The sequence below is a fragment of the Empidonax traillii genome, unplaced genomic scaffold (assembly GCF_003031625.1).
Source record: "Empidonax traillii isolate 1590-97213 ecotype Southwest subspecies unplaced genomic scaffold, ASM303162v1 scaffold346:size580472, whole genome shotgun sequence".
Lineage (NCBI taxonomy): Eukaryota > Metazoa > Chordata > Aves > Passeriformes > Tyrannidae > Empidonax > Empidonax traillii.
In genome coordinates, this window is record NW_020955539.1 from 37,402 (window position 1) to 55,923 (window position 18,522).

Consider the following 18,522-nt stretch of genomic DNA (forward strand, 5'->3'; position numbering starts at 1 on the left):
TTGTTTAGACAAATTCAACAACATTCTGCAATAACTAAGGTCAAAACCAATTATCACTGTTACTTTAGTGAATTAACACTTCCATATTCTCTGGGTAGGAAAGCTATATTTAACACATAACTTCAGTTCCTGTGAAATTTGTTTTCAAGAGAAAAACAGAAAACATGAGAAGCAGTAATGGGCTAAATGCCTTTTTAATTTTTTGTTATTGCTGATGCACATTACTGACTGTTATTACCCAAATACTATGTTTATTAATTTATTACTGTGCATGTAGTTTACAACATACAGTAAAAGCATAGCTTATAACAAAATTTGGTTCTGTGCCTATTTTTTAATAATATAGTGTTATGATTTTTTGATTTGTTCTTCATTATGACTGCATTGGAAACAGGTGGTCTGGATTTACAGATGTTTTGAGGTTCATTTTAATAATTCATTTATTAATCTGAAAAACAGATAGGGAAGCATACTCTGATAACGTTTGCCTTAAGGTACTTTGGAATATACCAAATATCTACAATTATGGTATTTTTGTATTTGAAGCAAATTTTTGAAGGCTACTGGAAAGAGGACATTTGATAACAGTGAAGACATTACATCCTCCGCTTCCCAATGATTAGCAGATCCCACAGAAAAAAGGATTGTCAAAAATTCATTGCATTTTGGACAGTCAAGTGCTTGTATCCATCAAGCACTAGATATTTATGCTGCGGGTTAATTAAAAAAATCCGAGTGAACTTTAAACTAATTATTTTAGATAAAAAGTTGAGTTCTGGGCAGTGCAATATGTAGTTTACATGATCTAAAGCACAACAATCTGCAGCAGGAAAGGCTACTCCAAACTAAACAAGATATTTTGGATATCTTTATATCCCACAGGGAACCCACTTTGAGTATTTGACAACTAAATTTTTCTGAGATCGTGTGTTATTCAGTGAGACAGCCATTAATTTCAATTGATTTCATTGACAGTAACTAGAAAGTAGGTAAATGATAGCACTGGTGACAAGAGTTGTTGAAGAGAAAACACAAAGAGTCAGCTTAACACAGTGATGGATAGAGAGTGAATTTTTTAAGCAAAAAGATGTAGAAGATGTCTGTAATTGACAAATGCTCCCTTAGAAGCTAAAACTTAAAGCTGTGATCCTTGGGTCATTTCTCTTGGCTGCCACTAAGTAATTGGGGAGTCCACTGCAGAAATAGTGAATGATGCTTGTAGAAAGATGAGAAGCTGTGGAAACTCTTAGGCCTACAGTTTCTTAGATCAGTTTGAGATTCATACACTCTGAAGCTCTAAATCCATGTAGACTGGACTTTCAGTAGTTCTAGATGCTGGATTTTTATTAACATCAATCTCCTAATATAATTAAGCTATTAAAAGAAGTTTGTATTAACGTTACTTGACTTTTTGTTACCTCATTATGAAGCAAATCTTAATTATATCTGCACATATGCCTTAGTGTTCTGTCTTATTTGATAAAGAGAATGGAAAATGAATCATAAGCGTAGTGCAAAAATAGCTTTTGTCTGTTAAAACTTCTGCACCTTTTATTATCGGTGATGAAAAGTGTGTAGTGAATAAAGACAGATAATTACAATAAGAAAAAAAGAGAAAAATAATGGTAAACAAACGTGGTTTTAAGTGGAAAAATTTGCTTTTGCATCAAAGCTCCTAGCTAGCGTAATGCATCAAACTAATAGTCCATTCAATTCAGATTAATTGTTTGGCTGAAAACGGTTGCATATTCTTTATGCTCAGGATGACGAATACATTTGCACAGGTTCTGAGTACTCTTGGATGAAGCTGAAGTAAACTGAAGCTGTACTTTGAACAAATGAAATGGTTGGATACCATTTCATAAAAAAAAAAGAACAGTATCATGTTGGGAACCTAGGCCTCTTGAACACTTTGGACAGCTTAAGCTTGTTTTGCCTCACTTCCCATACCCCAACTATACGGTGTCAGTATTATTGCTCCCGAGACTTACCCTGAGACACGAAGGCATGCTGGCAGAGTTTGTAAAAGCTGTCCCTTCAAAGCTCTTGATGAAGACTTGAGAGATACTGTAAAAAGCTTTCCAGAAATCCCACGTTGCTACATGAAGTGGATCACCTTTGCCTTTTGCAACCCTCACCACTACCATTAGTAATTCAGATTTGTCACAGGCTGCTTCATAGCTGGGATTATTGAATCGCAGAACACGCCACAGGGGAATTCTGGCAGGCACTTGGCCAAGCTCCTTTGTTCATGTTCAAATTGTGGTCTACCTGAATCCTTGTCTGCAAAGCTGATTTCTAGCCAGCTGAATTTCTATATATTTGGAAATACTCTGTCCCAAGTACAAGACTTTTCATTTGTCTTGGTAGAATTTCACAGTTTGTCAGCCTACTCCCTCTGCTTATATAGATCCCTCTGAAGGGCAGTCTTGCAGAGGTATGCTTCCTGATCCTGTGAATTTGATGCCAGCTGCAAGTTTTCTGAGTGCATTTTGTCATGTCCTCCAGGTCACCAATGAAAATTAAACAGTATCAGCCCATTATTGAAACCCCTTGTAGTGAACTGACCCTTAGTCTGTAAAATGCTGACCATGCCCCTTTGAGCCTGAAGGTATGGTAAGAGACTTAAAATCCACTCATGCCATCCACACTTGCTTAACTGGGACCTAATAATATTCTGAGTGACAGAATCAAAACATTGCTAAAGTAAATGATGTTCACTACTGTTCTATTAATGATATTGTTCATCATTTTATAGTAGAAGCCAGTTCAGGCTTACATTCATGTGTAAACCTGCAAAATGTTCCCTACAGACAGCTTTTTTTTTACTTCTTTAGGAAGTCCTCTGATGCTAATGTTATCTGTGTCTGTCTTTGTAGCTTGCAAATTTGTTGACATTATATTTTTAAAACCTTTTGATAAAATCATCAGTCATTCATTACCAGTCTCTGTATTTGAATTTGCCATGATCACGGGCTGCATAATTTGAATGGATTTATTTAAAGTTCAAAAAATTAACATGCAGCTTTATCATATAACGCCATTAATGAATACTTATGTGTGCCACTGTTTTGATGGAAAACATTATTTTCAGTTTTATGGCATTCTTTTTTGATCATTTCTAATATCTAGTACTGGGTGAATCTCATGCTGGTGATGTGCTAAATATTTATAATTGGTCTTATAATGAATAATTATTGACTTTATACCTCATTAGATTTCCTGTGAGGATTTAGAAAATGTAGTATATAATCCTATCATATGTTTTTTGGTAATTATCAGCCTTTTGTGCATTCTTCAAATTGAGAAGTCTTTGTTTGAAGGTAGTCAGTCATCATGGTTTATTATTTGTATCTTAAAGTTTTTCAGATGTTTTAAAGAAAAATACCATCAGTGGTTCAGTCAATGAATATAGTTGATAATTAAAGTGTCAGCATGATAAGATGTCTTTCAGAGTTGCATTAATCCTGAAGGTGGGAGTGTCTGTTTAATTCTTGACTTTTTTCAATATCACCTTTTTACTCTATTAATATTTAGCTACAGCCATATTTACTACATAAAATTCAGTTATGTCCCATTCATATAGAATGTAAGGGCAAAATTATGACTGGGAAGTTTACGAAGATTAAGAAGAAGTCTGTTACCCATAGTTTATGGTCACTAATCAGCAACTTTCATAACAACTGTGATTTTGTGGGGTCCGGCAAATTAAAAGCTGTTGAAAGTAACCAAGTTAGAAACTGAATAAAAACTGGTTTTTTTCAGCGGCTGAATTTTTGGCAGAACTTTAGTTAAAATTTCACTGTGTGGAGAAGACTTTGTCTTTTGTCTGTTAGAAGAGTAACAGGTGACCTTGAGAAGGTCTGCCTCCAAGAAAGGTGGGGGGTTGACAAAATTCTAATGCAAATGTTGGTGTCCTGTGAGGTTGGAAGAAGGGGAACTTAAATCTGCATCTGCAGTATGCATTGCCTTGTTCTAAACATGACTGAGAAGATAAACTGTGAAACTGCACAGTCATGAATGGGATGCTAGAAAAGCTTGTATTTCAGCTAAGGGAGGGTTCCAGAGATGTCAGGACTTAACTCTGTAGACAGCAGAATGATGTTCCAGGTCTTGGCAAAAACCTCTACTAGAAGATCAGAAAAGAGTGATCTAAGAAGTGGTTTCTAGAATCTTTGTTTTATAGGCATTTAAAAGACTTGGTGACCCAGTATCTGGGTCCATAGCAGTTGACCTCTAGAGGATACACATGGAGAGACATAATCACAAATATTGTTATATATTTGATACATCAATGGAAGATTCTGAGTAGGTTTTAGCACTGATTTATATTGGCTAATTTATTTCTGAACCAAGTCTTGAAAATAGCTTTTTTGTTATCTTGGAACAAACTGAAAGTCAGCAGCAATAGAAGACAATCTGGTTAATATTTCCATGCTTAAGTGTATATACTTCTGCTATTCTGACAGCAAATTATAGTCTGGTAGCATCTTCTAAAGGCTGTGCTACTGTTTAGATTAAGATCTAAATCTGAACAAAATATCTGAGATAAGCTGTTGGATGAAAATTAGAGTGCTTACTGGCATGATCTCCCTGTTGTCCAGACTAGTGTACTTACTGGAATATTACAGCTCCCCTCTTCCCATATGTGAGGAGACGTGCATTTGGGAATAGATGGATTTTGCCCAGAATTCACACAGGAGGTGGTAAGAATGCATTCCTGCAAATTGACATGATAGCACACTAAGGTGTGCTGCCAGACGATGGCATAGCCATGAACCCTCCCCCATCACCTTACCCAGTGATGAAGCCAAATAAGTTAATTTCAGATGTAACAGAAACCAGTTGATGCTGACTTCAGTATCTAGAGTTATTTCCTAAATAGCATATCTGAATATATTTAAGAAGGGACAGGAAGAACTAAAAGGATCAGTGGATGTGAGAAGTGATGTAGAGAAGCAAAAGGGGAAGAAGGGCTGGGAAGAAATAAAAGGAGATGAGAATAAGAAGAGGTGAAAGGTAAGAGTGAGAAGAAGGAAAGAAAAAAACAGAGGCTATTCAAAATGCTTCTGAGATTCTGTGTAGTGATTTTCTGTAGGGAAAACAGCTAGAAGAAAAAGCAAAGACTTATTAATAGATTTTAAATGGAATTAAATCAGAGAAGCTGCCAAAATACTAATTTTTAATATAACAGTCTGTGTAAGGTTGTGTATATGTACAAATTGAATGGGCATTTTTTGTGTGGTTATTGATTTGCAGATAAACACTATAGTTGTTGATTGTCAACCTCCATGTTATCTTTCTATGAAGTGTCATTTTCATATATTTTTTTTTTCCTGAAGAGAGATGCTTTTTGAAGTTATTATCGGAAAGTAATCTTTTCATCTTTTGAATAGACTACATGACATCAAATTATAAGTATTTTTGAAGCATTTCCATGGAGAAAAGTATCCTAGTTTTAAGAGTTTTATCTATCTTGATGAATTCCACTTCAGTTGGGCTATTTCGAAGCATTGCTTAGGCTGCTCACAGCTGCAAGTACATCCCAATTGTAGAAATTTGTGGCTTGATCTATGCATTTCTTCCTCACACTTCTCTGAAGCTTTTGTTGCCACTCATTATAGATTCTGGTACAACAGCAGAACATTCAGTGTTCTCTTCAGCAGAAGGATCCCTTCCTAGTAATTTTTTCTGTCTACATCATTCCAAAACTCAATGAATCAATGCAATGTTGCTAATATTTCTTTTTTAATTATTTTTTTTTTAACAAATGAACACACACTGATATATAACTGAAGAAACATAAGTAAGAAAACAAGCAAAATAATGATTTTCACTTGAACATTTTCTGTTCTGCCATCTAAATGTAATCTGAAGGCAGTGATATCTGTGCAATCACCCATATGCCCAAGATGCAAGATCAATGGCATATCCAGCTTAGGGCTTTGGGTACCTTTCTCTGTTTTTCAAAGTCTAATGAATATATTTACAGTGACTGTAGAAAGCAATCATATCTTTCTTTGCTTTCTCTCATATGTTTAGTCGCTATAGTAGGCAACATTTCCAGAATCTACAAGAAAAATTGTTAAAATATATTTTTAAATATGTATTTCTGGTGTAGATAATTTCCAGTGCACAGAAATATGTCACAAAAGAGTTGGTGAAATGCGCAGAAGCTGACAGGATGCATAGAAGTAACAAACTGAAGCTTTTCAGAAACTTGGTGATGTGCATAAGTTGGTGTTAATGTGATTTTACAAGCAAAACTAGAAAGGTGTTTTGGAAATGGTGCATTGCATTTGACAAAGATGAAATATGTTCCTTCCCCAGAAGAAATAGGATAAGTCATGTTAGTAATGACATGGAAAATTTTTTTCAACCTCAGTAACTTCCAAAATTTTTCAGTTAATATCTTTTATATATATATATATATATATACACCTTTTCTGTCCCTCTTTTGCATTTTTTTTCTCTTTTGCACAACTTTCTTAATACCTTTTTCACCATCATTGCAAAGACTTGGCACTGCAATTTTGGAAGCTCGTAACTGAAGCTCAGTTATGTGCATCTAAAAATATGAAATTCAGAAAATTAATCTGTGAGATTCCACAACAAAGTTCTGAGACTAAATTTACCATCCCATCAGTGTTACATCAACACTTGATAACCTTGCTTTCTGCTGTTACAGTCGTTGTTAGCAGTACAGTAGCATAGAAAGAACTGTTTTTCTATTTTAAAGAAAACATCTAAAACTCAAAGGCAGACAGCGCTTTTTTACCGTCAGTGTCAGGGTTGTTGCAGAGATTCATCGTATTCTCCATATTCTGAACAAAGCCACTTATTCTTTGCTGAGTTTACGGTGGATACAAGTTTAAAATGTTAAGTGTTGAACACTAAATGAGCAAACTGGTTGCAAGTCTATGAGGTTTTTTGAAATTCTAATGAATCGCACTTGAAGTATATATGCTAATATTGCTCTATGATCTGCTAGATTCTCATTACTGTTTTATTTATGCACAGGTAATTTTTAGCGCATGCTCTCCTCTCCTCTTAGAAAAAAAGAAGACATTTTTAAAAGTAACTCTTGCTGCAAGAACAGCTCTGTTTAAGAAAATGTATCAGAAAATGTTGTAATGCTATGCATGCAGTCATTATTCATATGTGTCCATGCAATGATCAGACAGGCAAGATGTCCTAGCTGTGGGTGTGATACCATCACATATCAGGACAGGTATGATTAAAATAGGTATTTTGGTGTATTTTCTTAAACGGTTATGTATCATTTTAGGTCAGAAGACTTCTCATATTTTCTGGACTGCCATGGTTTCTATAATTTTAAAATGAGATCTACGTCTGAAAATGGCAGTAGGTTATTGGGAAATTAATATTTCATTTACTTTTAAATCCTTTTTTAAACATACTTTAACTTTTGCACCAACTTTATTGGCTAGAAATATACTGTTGTCTAACTTGGAATACTGAGTCTATAAAAGCTGTGAGTTTATATACATACAAGAGCCTAAGATACCATATCTGACTACTTTCAGATCAGCAATTCCAGTAACATGCATCAAATCAAATTTTAACCCATAACAATAACTCTGAAATTTCCCTTAGGATTCATTGAATGGTGCATGAAATCAGTTACAGAACATACTGAGATGATACGTTAAGGTTGAGCAGGCAGTTTCAGTCTGCTGAGATGATAGTAGGAACAGGAGGGAGAGAGACTTATTATCTACCACTTTGTTTACTGTCTCTTCAAGAGATGTAAATGCGTAACAGCTGGAATTCCATTCTTCTTCATAAGGAGAAAGAACTGTTCTGTCAATCAGGATATGCAATGTTTGTATTTTTTTGCTTATCCCTAATAGTCTGTGAGAAACAGGCTGTGGACATTATGGGTGCAGATTACTGATTTCCCCTACAACAGAAGACTTTGAAGCCATTTAGACCAGGAGCTGGCTTTCTTGGCCTGTGTTTTCCTCTAGGCTGAAAAGGTTTTCATAACAATTGAACGATCTCTGCAACTTCAAAGGGTTCTCATAACAACATAGTCTTTAGAATGAACCCTTTATCTGCACTGTTGTAAATATTTTTAACATATGTAGTAGTGATACTTTTCCAAACACGTTCAGGTTTACCTGGTACTCCTGTAGTACTGATACAAGAATTTTAGGCTAACTAATACATATAGATATTTCTTTATATTTTACAAATTGACTTCAGTCAGATTTGAGTGACATATCTTTACAGGTTTTTTATTTCATATGCTTCCCGTCCATTAAGTAATTCTCCAGCTGTCCGATATGGTTCACGTTTGATACAAAGTGACCATGATACGCTTGAGAAACTCCAAGAATTTATTTGGATTGTCAGTCAGTGCTGCTAATCCTGCTCTTCTGGTAATTCTGATCTTGAGTGATGTATTCAATGAGGTGCAGCCCACAGCTTCATGGAAACATTCTCTGTTTCTGTATTTGATGACAAGGGAACCTTAAGGAATCGATGACTCCTGATATGTCTATGAACTATGCTTTTGAGCTATTTTTTAATGATCCTAGTGCCCTGAAGAGCAAGTGAAAGTATATGTTTTATTGATTTTTATAAAGACTTCATTGAATCATTATAGTGCATGTTTCACTCCTTTATAACTTGAGTTCTGTTGAGTGCTTTGCACTGTGCAGATTTGTGAGAAACACAAGGTCTTGGGGAGGAGTTTAATTCAATGGACATAGCAAGTGAAATTCACTTAATTGAAGTAAGAATTAAATTTAAAATGTGCATAATGATCTCTGAAATTTTTGCTCTAACATTATCAGTTTCTGAATTTGAAACTAACAGAAAGTGATTATTGCTGATTTTCATAATGATTGGCATCATTAACATTTTAAAAAGTTAAAACATTTGTAATATGTGAGCAATGACATTCAGAGGAAATCCTATTAAAAGCAATTAAAAATACCAGAAGGATAAAATTATTTTCAGGAAGTAGTACACACTGTTTAATAATTCAACTGCACTGCAGTCAATTTACTTCTTTCATTAAAAATGTTAGGATACCTTAAATTATTTTCCCTTAATTTAATAATGAACTTTAAAAAGTTTGCTTTCTTTTAAAAAAAACATAGAAATCATATTTGCTGGGTGATTTCTATGTAAAATTAAGAAACATGCCTCAAAACTATAAAAATTACTGTGTTGGTCCCAGGTCCAGCGCTTGCTCTCCACATGAACTTAAGTTGCTATCTAGAGAAGTGTAAGAATCACATCGTTATAATTTGTTCTTACTCTCCCAAGTGTTTGTGTAATCTCTTCCTGCTCATGTAAGCTTCTGGAATCCACAAAAACCTTTGGAAAATATTTTTTTTAGATCTATCACTTCAAACATGAAAACTACTGTCCTTTGTTTTGAACCTGGCCTGATCTATATCCTTGTCATGCTTGTCTTTCCTCTGAGCTTTTACCCACTTTACAGAGGACATAGAGCTGCATATGGTATTCATGTGGACAAATCATAGAGCAAAATTATGTGGCTTTTTGTTTGCTTTTAGTTCTTTTCCAAAGAACTCCTAATCATTGATTTGAATTTTTCTCTGCTAGAGAGGACAGAGTTGATAAAACTGCTTATCATGACTCCACTGTTGCTCTCCTGACAAGTCAGCTTACAGCCCATTGATCTAGATTCAAAGGATTGCTTTTGCTGTTGTTTAATGCTTTTTCCCTCCCATTTAATTTATCTACCATTTTATTGCTTGAGTTCTCAGTCTCATAAAGTCCTTGAGCTACTTCTTACAGCCTGCATTCATTCTTACTACTTCGAAGAACCATTAAAACATATAGACTTTGGTTCAATGATAAGCACTTTATTAGTGGGTACGTCTATAAACCTTTGTAAGATATAATAATCTATAATTTATTTAGCATTTGATTTATTTCTGATGAAACTTTCTTCAAAAATTTCCTTATGCAGTAATTTTTGGTCCTAAGAAAATCAAAGATTTAATATTAAAAGAATTTGATGTTTAAGTTCACTAAAGTAAGAGGCCAGCTGACATATTCTGCTTTACCCTTTGTACTTTTAAAACCTGAAGCACTCTTAATGTTTCTAGATATTTGAATAAAAAATACTCTATCCTTGTGAGAGGAAACAGAAACCATGGGGTGTTAGCTTCACATTTGTCTTTCAGAGAAGCTGTAAGTTCTCTCATAAAATAAATACTTCCTAGGATGACCTATCAATCACTTTGCATTAAATCTCATTGACTAGTACTATAAATAAATGCAGAAATTATTGTGGTTTTTCTTATGGTTTCTGATAATTTTCTTATCTAATTGGTTCATAAAGGACTTCCTAACAACATGAGCTATTAAAATATTATAATTTTCAATAAAAAATGGTTTTCTAGTCTCTTGTCAGCTGGCATGATAAACCACCACATCAGCAAAGACAAAAGATGAATAAGAAGTAAGTAGTTTTCAGTTTTGAGTAACAACCATATTGCTGTAATACAGACTGAGAATCCTCTGCTACCCTGAGCATAAGGCTGAAAATAAGTCTTGAATGTTAATCTAGACTTTGCAGCTAAAACATTGAGGAGCTGTGAAAAAGATATTTATGCCTTTTTTTTTTAATTAATATTCCTTGCTTATGTGTGTGTTGTTAAACAATTTGGGGAACAAGGAAGACTTCTTTGCTGGCATAAAACCCAAGGAAAACAACCACTCATGAGTTATGCTCTGTTACTTTTCATATTGAAACATTCTACTAAATATGTGAATAATACGTTTGCAACAAATTCAAAGAGGAAGATACAGCCGAAAATGACAAAATTAGTCATGCTAATGGTGATGTATGCTGATTTTAAAATTGCTGTAAAAGAAGAGCAAAATGACACTGATGAAAAAGCTTTTGTTATGCCATTTTGAGTAAATTGAGATCAATGCCAGAAGTGCAAAAGGCACATTACCTAACTTCATTTCAGCTATTTCAAGCCAACAAGTAATTTTATCCATTAAGTACACAGCTTACTGTAGTTCATGGAAAAAAAGGCTTCTTTCATTGGTTTCAAAAGTTGTTTTATTTTAAATTAGGTTTGAAACAAGCAAGCAGTATAAATACAGGCTTGATGTGGTCTTAATTTCAAACAGTGGGTACTATTTGGCATAATGTTCATTGAATAGTGTTTTGTGGCTGCTATGAACAACTACATAGAACTTACAAAAGTTAATAAAAAGGTTCAAATTGCACATATATTAAAGTAATTAAAGTAACCAACACAATCTACAGCTAAGTAAGATCTTCCTTCTTTAACAGATAATCAATTACAAAGTGATACACAAACTACAAATGTGATGTCTTCTCATACTTTTAAGATCTCAAGACCTTTTATTCAGAGTGATATTGTGGCTGTTCTTTACTCATCCTGATACAGTAAGGAACCACTTAGTCTCAATGAATTTCATATGCTTTAGTGTTTCTCTTCCTCGTAGCCTGATTTGGTATTCTAATATCACAGATGAGTTTTATGGTTGTGTACAGACCCATACAGACTATTTTGGGACATTAAATGAGTTGAAGATAAGGGTTTTTTCATGTATAGGGAAAGAACTGAAATAGCCCAGCTTCTACTATCTATTCTTTAACTTCTTCAGAAAACTCAAATCCAAGTATAACAACTCTTTTTATAAATGTGACAAATTTAGAGCATCAAAATGTTCCATATTATGCACATTGACCCAGTGTACTTAGGATTAAGAAAACAGAAAGGGTGGTCAAAGCACTGTACAGCTCTCACTATCTTTTTTTCCCCTAAGAAAACCCTATCCCCTTGCTCTGATTTAGGAGTGCAATGATATCGTTTTGTCTGTTGAATTGCAAGAATATTGATATAGCTTGACTTATACTAAGAATGACAACCCAAGATGTATGACTCTTGAAAAAATAACTGTTAAAATAAGGTTCCATTATTGATTTATTCCTATTGCTGTTGGGATATTTTTGCAAATGTCAACTTTTAAAACTCCTTTTTCCCACCTTTCTCAGTTTACTTACTAAATATTGGTCAAACTGAGAAAATTTAAGTACTTACACTCTATTCTAATTGATCATCATTTGCAGTTATTAATGCTTAACTGCTTTTGCTTGGATTGGTCAACAAATTTTAAAACATTTTCTAAAGACAGTTGCATGTGGAACTAAAAGGCTTATATGTGAACACACTCACTGTGTTTGTATTCGTATCTTTTGGATTGTAAGCTATTTAAGGAAAGCTATTTAAATGCATTGTCTATATCTTCCAAAAAATTCCTGTCTATGGGACACGTAACAGAGATGAACTAAGCTATACAATGACATGACACTGCAAAACAGAGCATACCCCCAAAACCAAAAGTTGTCTGATAATTATCCATTTTATTTGATGATTCATTTAATATCATTTTACATTTGATTTCAGTAAGTACTGAAGATATTTTAGGAAATGACCAGAAAATATTTATAATTAGAAAGTATTCAGAAATTTATGATAGAAAAACTGATCTTAATTTGATCTAATTTTAACTGAAGGACACACAGAAGTGGGTCTATCAGGATGCAAAAGTAGGTCTATAACATAGGTAATAGATAACTATCGATAACTAAAGAGAAGCAATGAGAAAAGAAGTGCTTTCATAATTTTCAGTAAAACTCTTGGTATGATTGCACACTAGAATCTGTGTAGTCAACTGAAATCTGGGGAGCTAGTAATGATAAAATGAATGAGGAGATGGCTGAAAGGGAGATGATATGGGTTTGATGATAAGGGTTCAATTAAATGGGAAAATACCACTGTGAGGAGTTATTATTGTAGTTCTACAGATACCACCTGGGAAAAAACTTTTTTAATGCTTGGAATTGGATAACATTGAAGTCTGACTCATTAAAAGGTATATGAAAATTAATGTTAGGAAGTAAAAGATCTTATACTTGGTTGATAGGAAGAAATTTTACTTTAAGCCAAGAAGTAATCTACTGCAAAGAGCACAGTAGAAGAAAACTGTGTAGACCTGAAATTGAAAAGGCAACTGTGAGGAACCAGATGAGATCTGTGTGAAAATGGCAATTGCTTTCTACAGACATATTGACTGAAATTGTTCAGGAAAAGATATGGATTAGTTGACACATTGCACTTCATTATTCTAAATATTGTATAGAGTTTTCTCTCTTGTTTTCAAGAAGGTTGAATTCAAGCTGGATGAAATACAGTGAGAACTTCAGTATTGAAAAACATGGTGGGAGGAACCAGAAGAACTTGGCTCAGGACCTTTAAGCAGGATGAAGGATAGTGGAGTTTGCAGAATGGCTGCAATAGCCAGGAAATTTGTCAAACCCTTTCAACCATATAACACACATTCCTCAACCAATGCAGGAGTGTCTTATATTTAAATAATTAGTTTTGGTTTGGTACATTTTTGGGGTTTTTTTTTTTGGTTGGGGTTTTGTTTGTTTGTTTGAGTTTTGTTTGGGGTTTTGTTCATTTGTTTTTTTGTTTTTAAGGGTTTTTGTTTTGTTTCTGTGTTTTAAAATCTTGGATATTTTTGAGCCTCTTCAGAAAGAGTTCCTTTTTCCTGGTCAGTGTGAAAGTTTGAAAATGTCTTCCCAATAGTTAATGCTATTTTTGTCCTATTTTATGATCGCCTCATTTTATGTTGTTTCCAGCCAGATATTTTTACACAGCTGTCTGCTGTCTTCATCTCCTAACTATACATCTAACTTTTATTTAAATGTTTGGGTTGTTTGAGGCTTTTTTGTTTGCATTTCTCTCCTTTGTCTGAAAGAATGTATCCAGTAACTTTTGTAATTAAGAGGAAGAGATGCGTGTCAGATTGATATTGCATTTGGAGTAGTTACAAACAGAATAATAAGGTAGACCCTAGTAGAGCATTCACACTTCTGATAATGGCAAGCTATAAAAGGTAATATCTGATGGCTACTTATATATATTACTGTTCTTTAACCAACAATATCCACATTTACTTTTTTGCTTGGCGATGGTGTCCGTAAAGAGAATTAATTTCATTTTCATTTTTTCTAAACCTTTATTATACCTTTACATTTAAAATTAAATAAACAAAATGTGTGTGACTAAACTTCAAATAATTTTTATTGATCTACAAAGACAACATGGATGCAAAGCTACGAATTGTCCTAGTTGGGGATATCACTCAGTGACCTGAAGTCATTATCTGTCAGAAAAGTATGTTGTCTCAGAATCAGGTTTTTATTTCTTTCAAGGAGCAAAAAGAGATGGTAAATGCATCATTTGGTTCCTGGGCCTATCTTTTATGTTTCCAAAAAAATATCATGAAGCCTGGACTCTGAGAGTGGTGCTGCTCTGTGCACCTGAGAATTTTTTTGCACAGACTACACCCTTCAACCCCAGCAACGTTTGCCTCTTTCAACGTTGCTGCACACAGTTAATGAACAGGGATTTTCAGGGAGTGACCTGTCAAAAAGCTCTGACCTAGGTACTGCCCTGTAAGCTTAGGGCTTTTTTGGGCTGGGTGGTACTTTTTTTCCTCAATAAGGAGAAAACACATACGATAGTTTCCCCCTTAGAAAATAAGAAAAGTTATAATGCAACTTATATACATTTTTTTCCTATGAATGAATCATTTATAACATAAGTAATTTTATAATAATGAAGGTTTTTTACATAAATGTTGTTTAATATTTTGTAGGAAAGCAGTGATTCTAGTGCATTTATTAGAGTAGGGGTTTTTTTTTCCATAACTTTTAAGAAATACATGACCTCAGTGCATTTACCAGTTCCAGGTAGTACAACTGTTTCTTAATTTTGCAAAATTTTGCATTTGGCTGTTTTGTATAAGCATGAGATAGCTGTTGTAATTGGCATCTAAATATGTTGTATTGAAAACTGAGAATTTTTAAAGAAATTCTTCGGGAATTCTTCAGGCAAAATTTGTGTTATCATACATTATTATTATTATTGTTATGGTTATGGTTATAATTGCTATTAACAAAATTTTAAGAAAAGGCAATTGAACTGTTAGTGTCAACAACATGATACAGTAGTCTCTTAGTTTTGATTTCAGAATATCATCTTTACTGATGCAGTAAATTTTAAGTTTTACATTTGATAGATGTTCTCTTTTATAGTGTTGTGCTCTAATTAAAAATTATAAATATGCCTATAATAGTGACTGGCCTTATGTATACACATATACATAATAATACCAGAGTTATTTAAATAAGGACTTTGAAATCTTGTAGAATTTAAATTGCCTGTGTCAGTTTATCATGTGAGACTTAGCAGTTTTCATAGAAGGCCCTATAGCACCAGATGATTTCATGATCACTACTTTGTGCCTTGAAGTATATTGAATAATGCCTTCAAAAAATACAGATAATTACCCCTTTATAAATTTAATATCAGAATACTTCTCTACCTTTTGAGATCTTTGCATAGTGAACTTGGTAAAGAGGCAAAATATGTGTACTATTAGCTGGCTACCAGTTTTGAATCAATCCGTAACCATGCAGTTATCTCTCAGTAAGTCTGCATCATAGTGTCACTGAAAAACCATCTCCTGTAACATAGAAGCTGAAGTGCTTCTGAGGATGCAGTAGGTTTAAAAAACCACAGTAAATAGCAGAATAGTCAATTTAATTTGTACATATTCCTTTTCTTACTGTAACGCATTGTGTCGAGTAATGCATCTAGTTAAAAAAGGTCAGTCTCATTTGGGCATGTCTGGTGGGCACTGTCACTTCCATTTGGAGTCATAGAGCAATCTTCCTAAAAGGGAAAAGAATCAGGATGGGCTCTCTTTGGATCTAAATATAAAATTGTTGAGCTTAATCACATTTTTAACAATATAGTTTGATTATTTCACAGCAAAGCTTGCTTTCCTGAGGATATCGATATGCTTTTCTAACGCTTGCAACGCTGGGGGGGTTTGAAGTATTGCTCTTATGAGGCTAAAAAGAACACATAGAGGATCTTATCTTCCTTATAGATTCCTGCTTTGTTATAATGAAAGTATTAATGTATTATATGAAAGTATTTTTGTAATTAAAAAAGAATAGATACATGATGCTTTTTGTAGTTTACTTGAAGAATGAAAGATAAAAGAGTAGACATTTTTCATGCTTTAGCAGCTTAGTGGAAAAATTGCTTTTTGGATGATCTTCAATTCCCATCTAATTCTTTTGTCTAATATGACAAAATCCTTACAGATATAGAATTTTGATGTACTAGGTTTAGTCACGCACACCCTAACCGAAAAAGCCAACTCTCAGCTGATCAGCATGTAGCCTAAGGCAATTACACAAGAAGAGTATACAGTGTCATCAGTTTGATGTGTATCACTCCTTTTTTATGCAAGTGTCCAAATGAGTTCTGGGACATAGAAGTGAAGTGGCCTTCTGTTAATATTGGAGCTATTTAGTGCATAGGTGGGTGGAGAAAGATTCAAGGTCTGGACTCCTATCGCACATCTAAATTTTTTTAAAGATTTTCCTAAATATTGAATAATGATGAACTGTTAATTAACATGCGAAAAATGATTTTGAAGGTTCTGGCTACTCTGCTGCTCTGGCATTAACTGTCAGATAACTTCCTGTGTCTGACTTTGGATACATCATCATGTGTATTACAGTCTTACCTCTGAAATTCATTTTCACATTAAATACTTCTTCTTACAGCATGATACTTGTCAGTCAGTGTAATTGAAATGTCATGCTGACCTTTATTTGAAATCCTCTGAAATTCCTGGGGTTTTTGGAACTTCTTTTTTACTTTCATTCCATTTAAAATACTTAAATTACCAGTATTTAAAAAGTGCGTGCTAATTAACTGTATGAAACTGCCTGCTAATTGATCTTACAAACAATATGTCTTTTGCAGATGTTGTTCAACTGAGTCTGCCTGAAGATCAAAAAATAAGCACCACTTCAGCAACAGTGGGACAAAGTGCTGTCTTAAGTTGTGCCATCCAGGGAACACTGAGACCTCCCATCATCTGGAAGAGGAACAATGTCATTCTGAATAGACTAGATTTGGAAGATATCAGCGTAAGTAACAGAAAGTTCTATTTAATAGCTTATTATCAAAACTTGTCATAAATAATAGAAAAATAATAAATAATAAGCTCCTTACTCCTGATGTTTCAAAGAAAAGAAATGGAAATTATATGGCTGCCAAATTCTGTCTGGTTTTATGTTGCTTTATACTTGAACCCTTGCTGTTAAATATAGAGAAAAGATGTTTCACAGACCAATCATTTAAAAGAATAAATATAGCAATAAAAGCATGTGAGGACCAAATTGCAGCCCAAAATACAGTCAGCATTATACGTTCAGGGTTACACAGTCCTCAAACATCTAGAAGAAAAGAGAAATTTATGAAATAAACATTTTAGGAAATGCATACAATCTGTACAAACAGATCATAATAATAACAACCTTATCTTCTAATAGTCCAATGGAAATTGATTCTTTTGCTCATTCCTCCAAATATTCAGCAGTGTGTATGGTACCTCTCAGAGAATGAAAAAAAAGGATATTAGTATAATTTATAATTTTTTTTTTTTTAGGAAGGCAAATGTTTGCCACCTAGCTTTGTCTTGACCTTAAAATACAGAGAAAAATAGAAAATGAGAAACATAATTACATCTTCTGACAATACTCTAAAAATAGCTTTCAACTGTATTTTGTGTACTTTTGGGTACGGTCACTTCGCTTATGCCATTTTGTATTAGCAAAGTTTTAAATGTGGACAAATTGATACACTGGGAGTTGTGCTTTCTGTCTGACCCCAGTAAGTCTGAAATCCCTAGAACTGTTATGTGTGTGGAATACCATCTCAATCAAATATCTGGTCTGTCTATTTTTATTTCTTTTTTCTTTCTTTAATGATTTTTTTTTTGATGGCAATTGTTCTCATGCATAATCTTTGTTTTTTTTTCTGGTTTTGTTAGTTCTGTTAGTAACCTGAGCTTCCTCACAGTGGTGCTCTGTAAAATAAGGGACAATTCCAAAGCTCATCTTGCTTGAGTGGTAGCTTTAAGTTATTTGAGGAGCTTAAGATAAACCCAGCATCATCTGAAAAGTTCTCTATTAAAGAATAATTGGTTTTGTTAGTTGTATATTATCATAGGACTGACATTCAAAAGTGTCTTGCCCGTGTTAACAATCTCCTTTCCACAATATTTGTTACCTTTCTGTAAATATGCATGATCAAAAACATTATTTAGAATTCTTACTAATTGCTTCTAAGTATAATAACTGGGATGAGCTGTAGATAGAAACAGGAAGATGCATCTGTACACAGAGAAATAGAAGGGAAATGATGAATGGAAATAATGAACTAACAGCTCCATTTAACAAATTTATCAATGATTTAGATGAGGGGATTGAGTCCATCATTAGCAAATTTGCAGACGACACCAAGTTGGGAGGGAGTGTTGACCTGCCGGAAGGCAGGAGGGCTCTGCAGAGGGACCTGGATAGACTGGAGA

The 18,522-nt window shown here is 33.9% G+C and overlaps 1 protein-coding gene across 1 annotated transcript in view; it reads left to right on the forward strand.

Moving 5' to 3' along the window:
- Positions 1 to 18,522, forward strand: part of LOC114061644 (follistatin-related protein 5) — a gene marked incomplete at its 5' end in the record, with an annotated part of 129,224 nt that overhangs the window by 23,818 nt on the left and 86,884 nt on the right. The window contains one exon of the mRNA XM_027892318.1: positions 16,911 to 17,077. Coding sequence (XP_027748119.1) covers positions 16,911 to 17,077 — 167 coding nt within the window. The remainder of the gene's footprint in view (positions 1 to 16,910; positions 17,078 to 18,522) is intronic.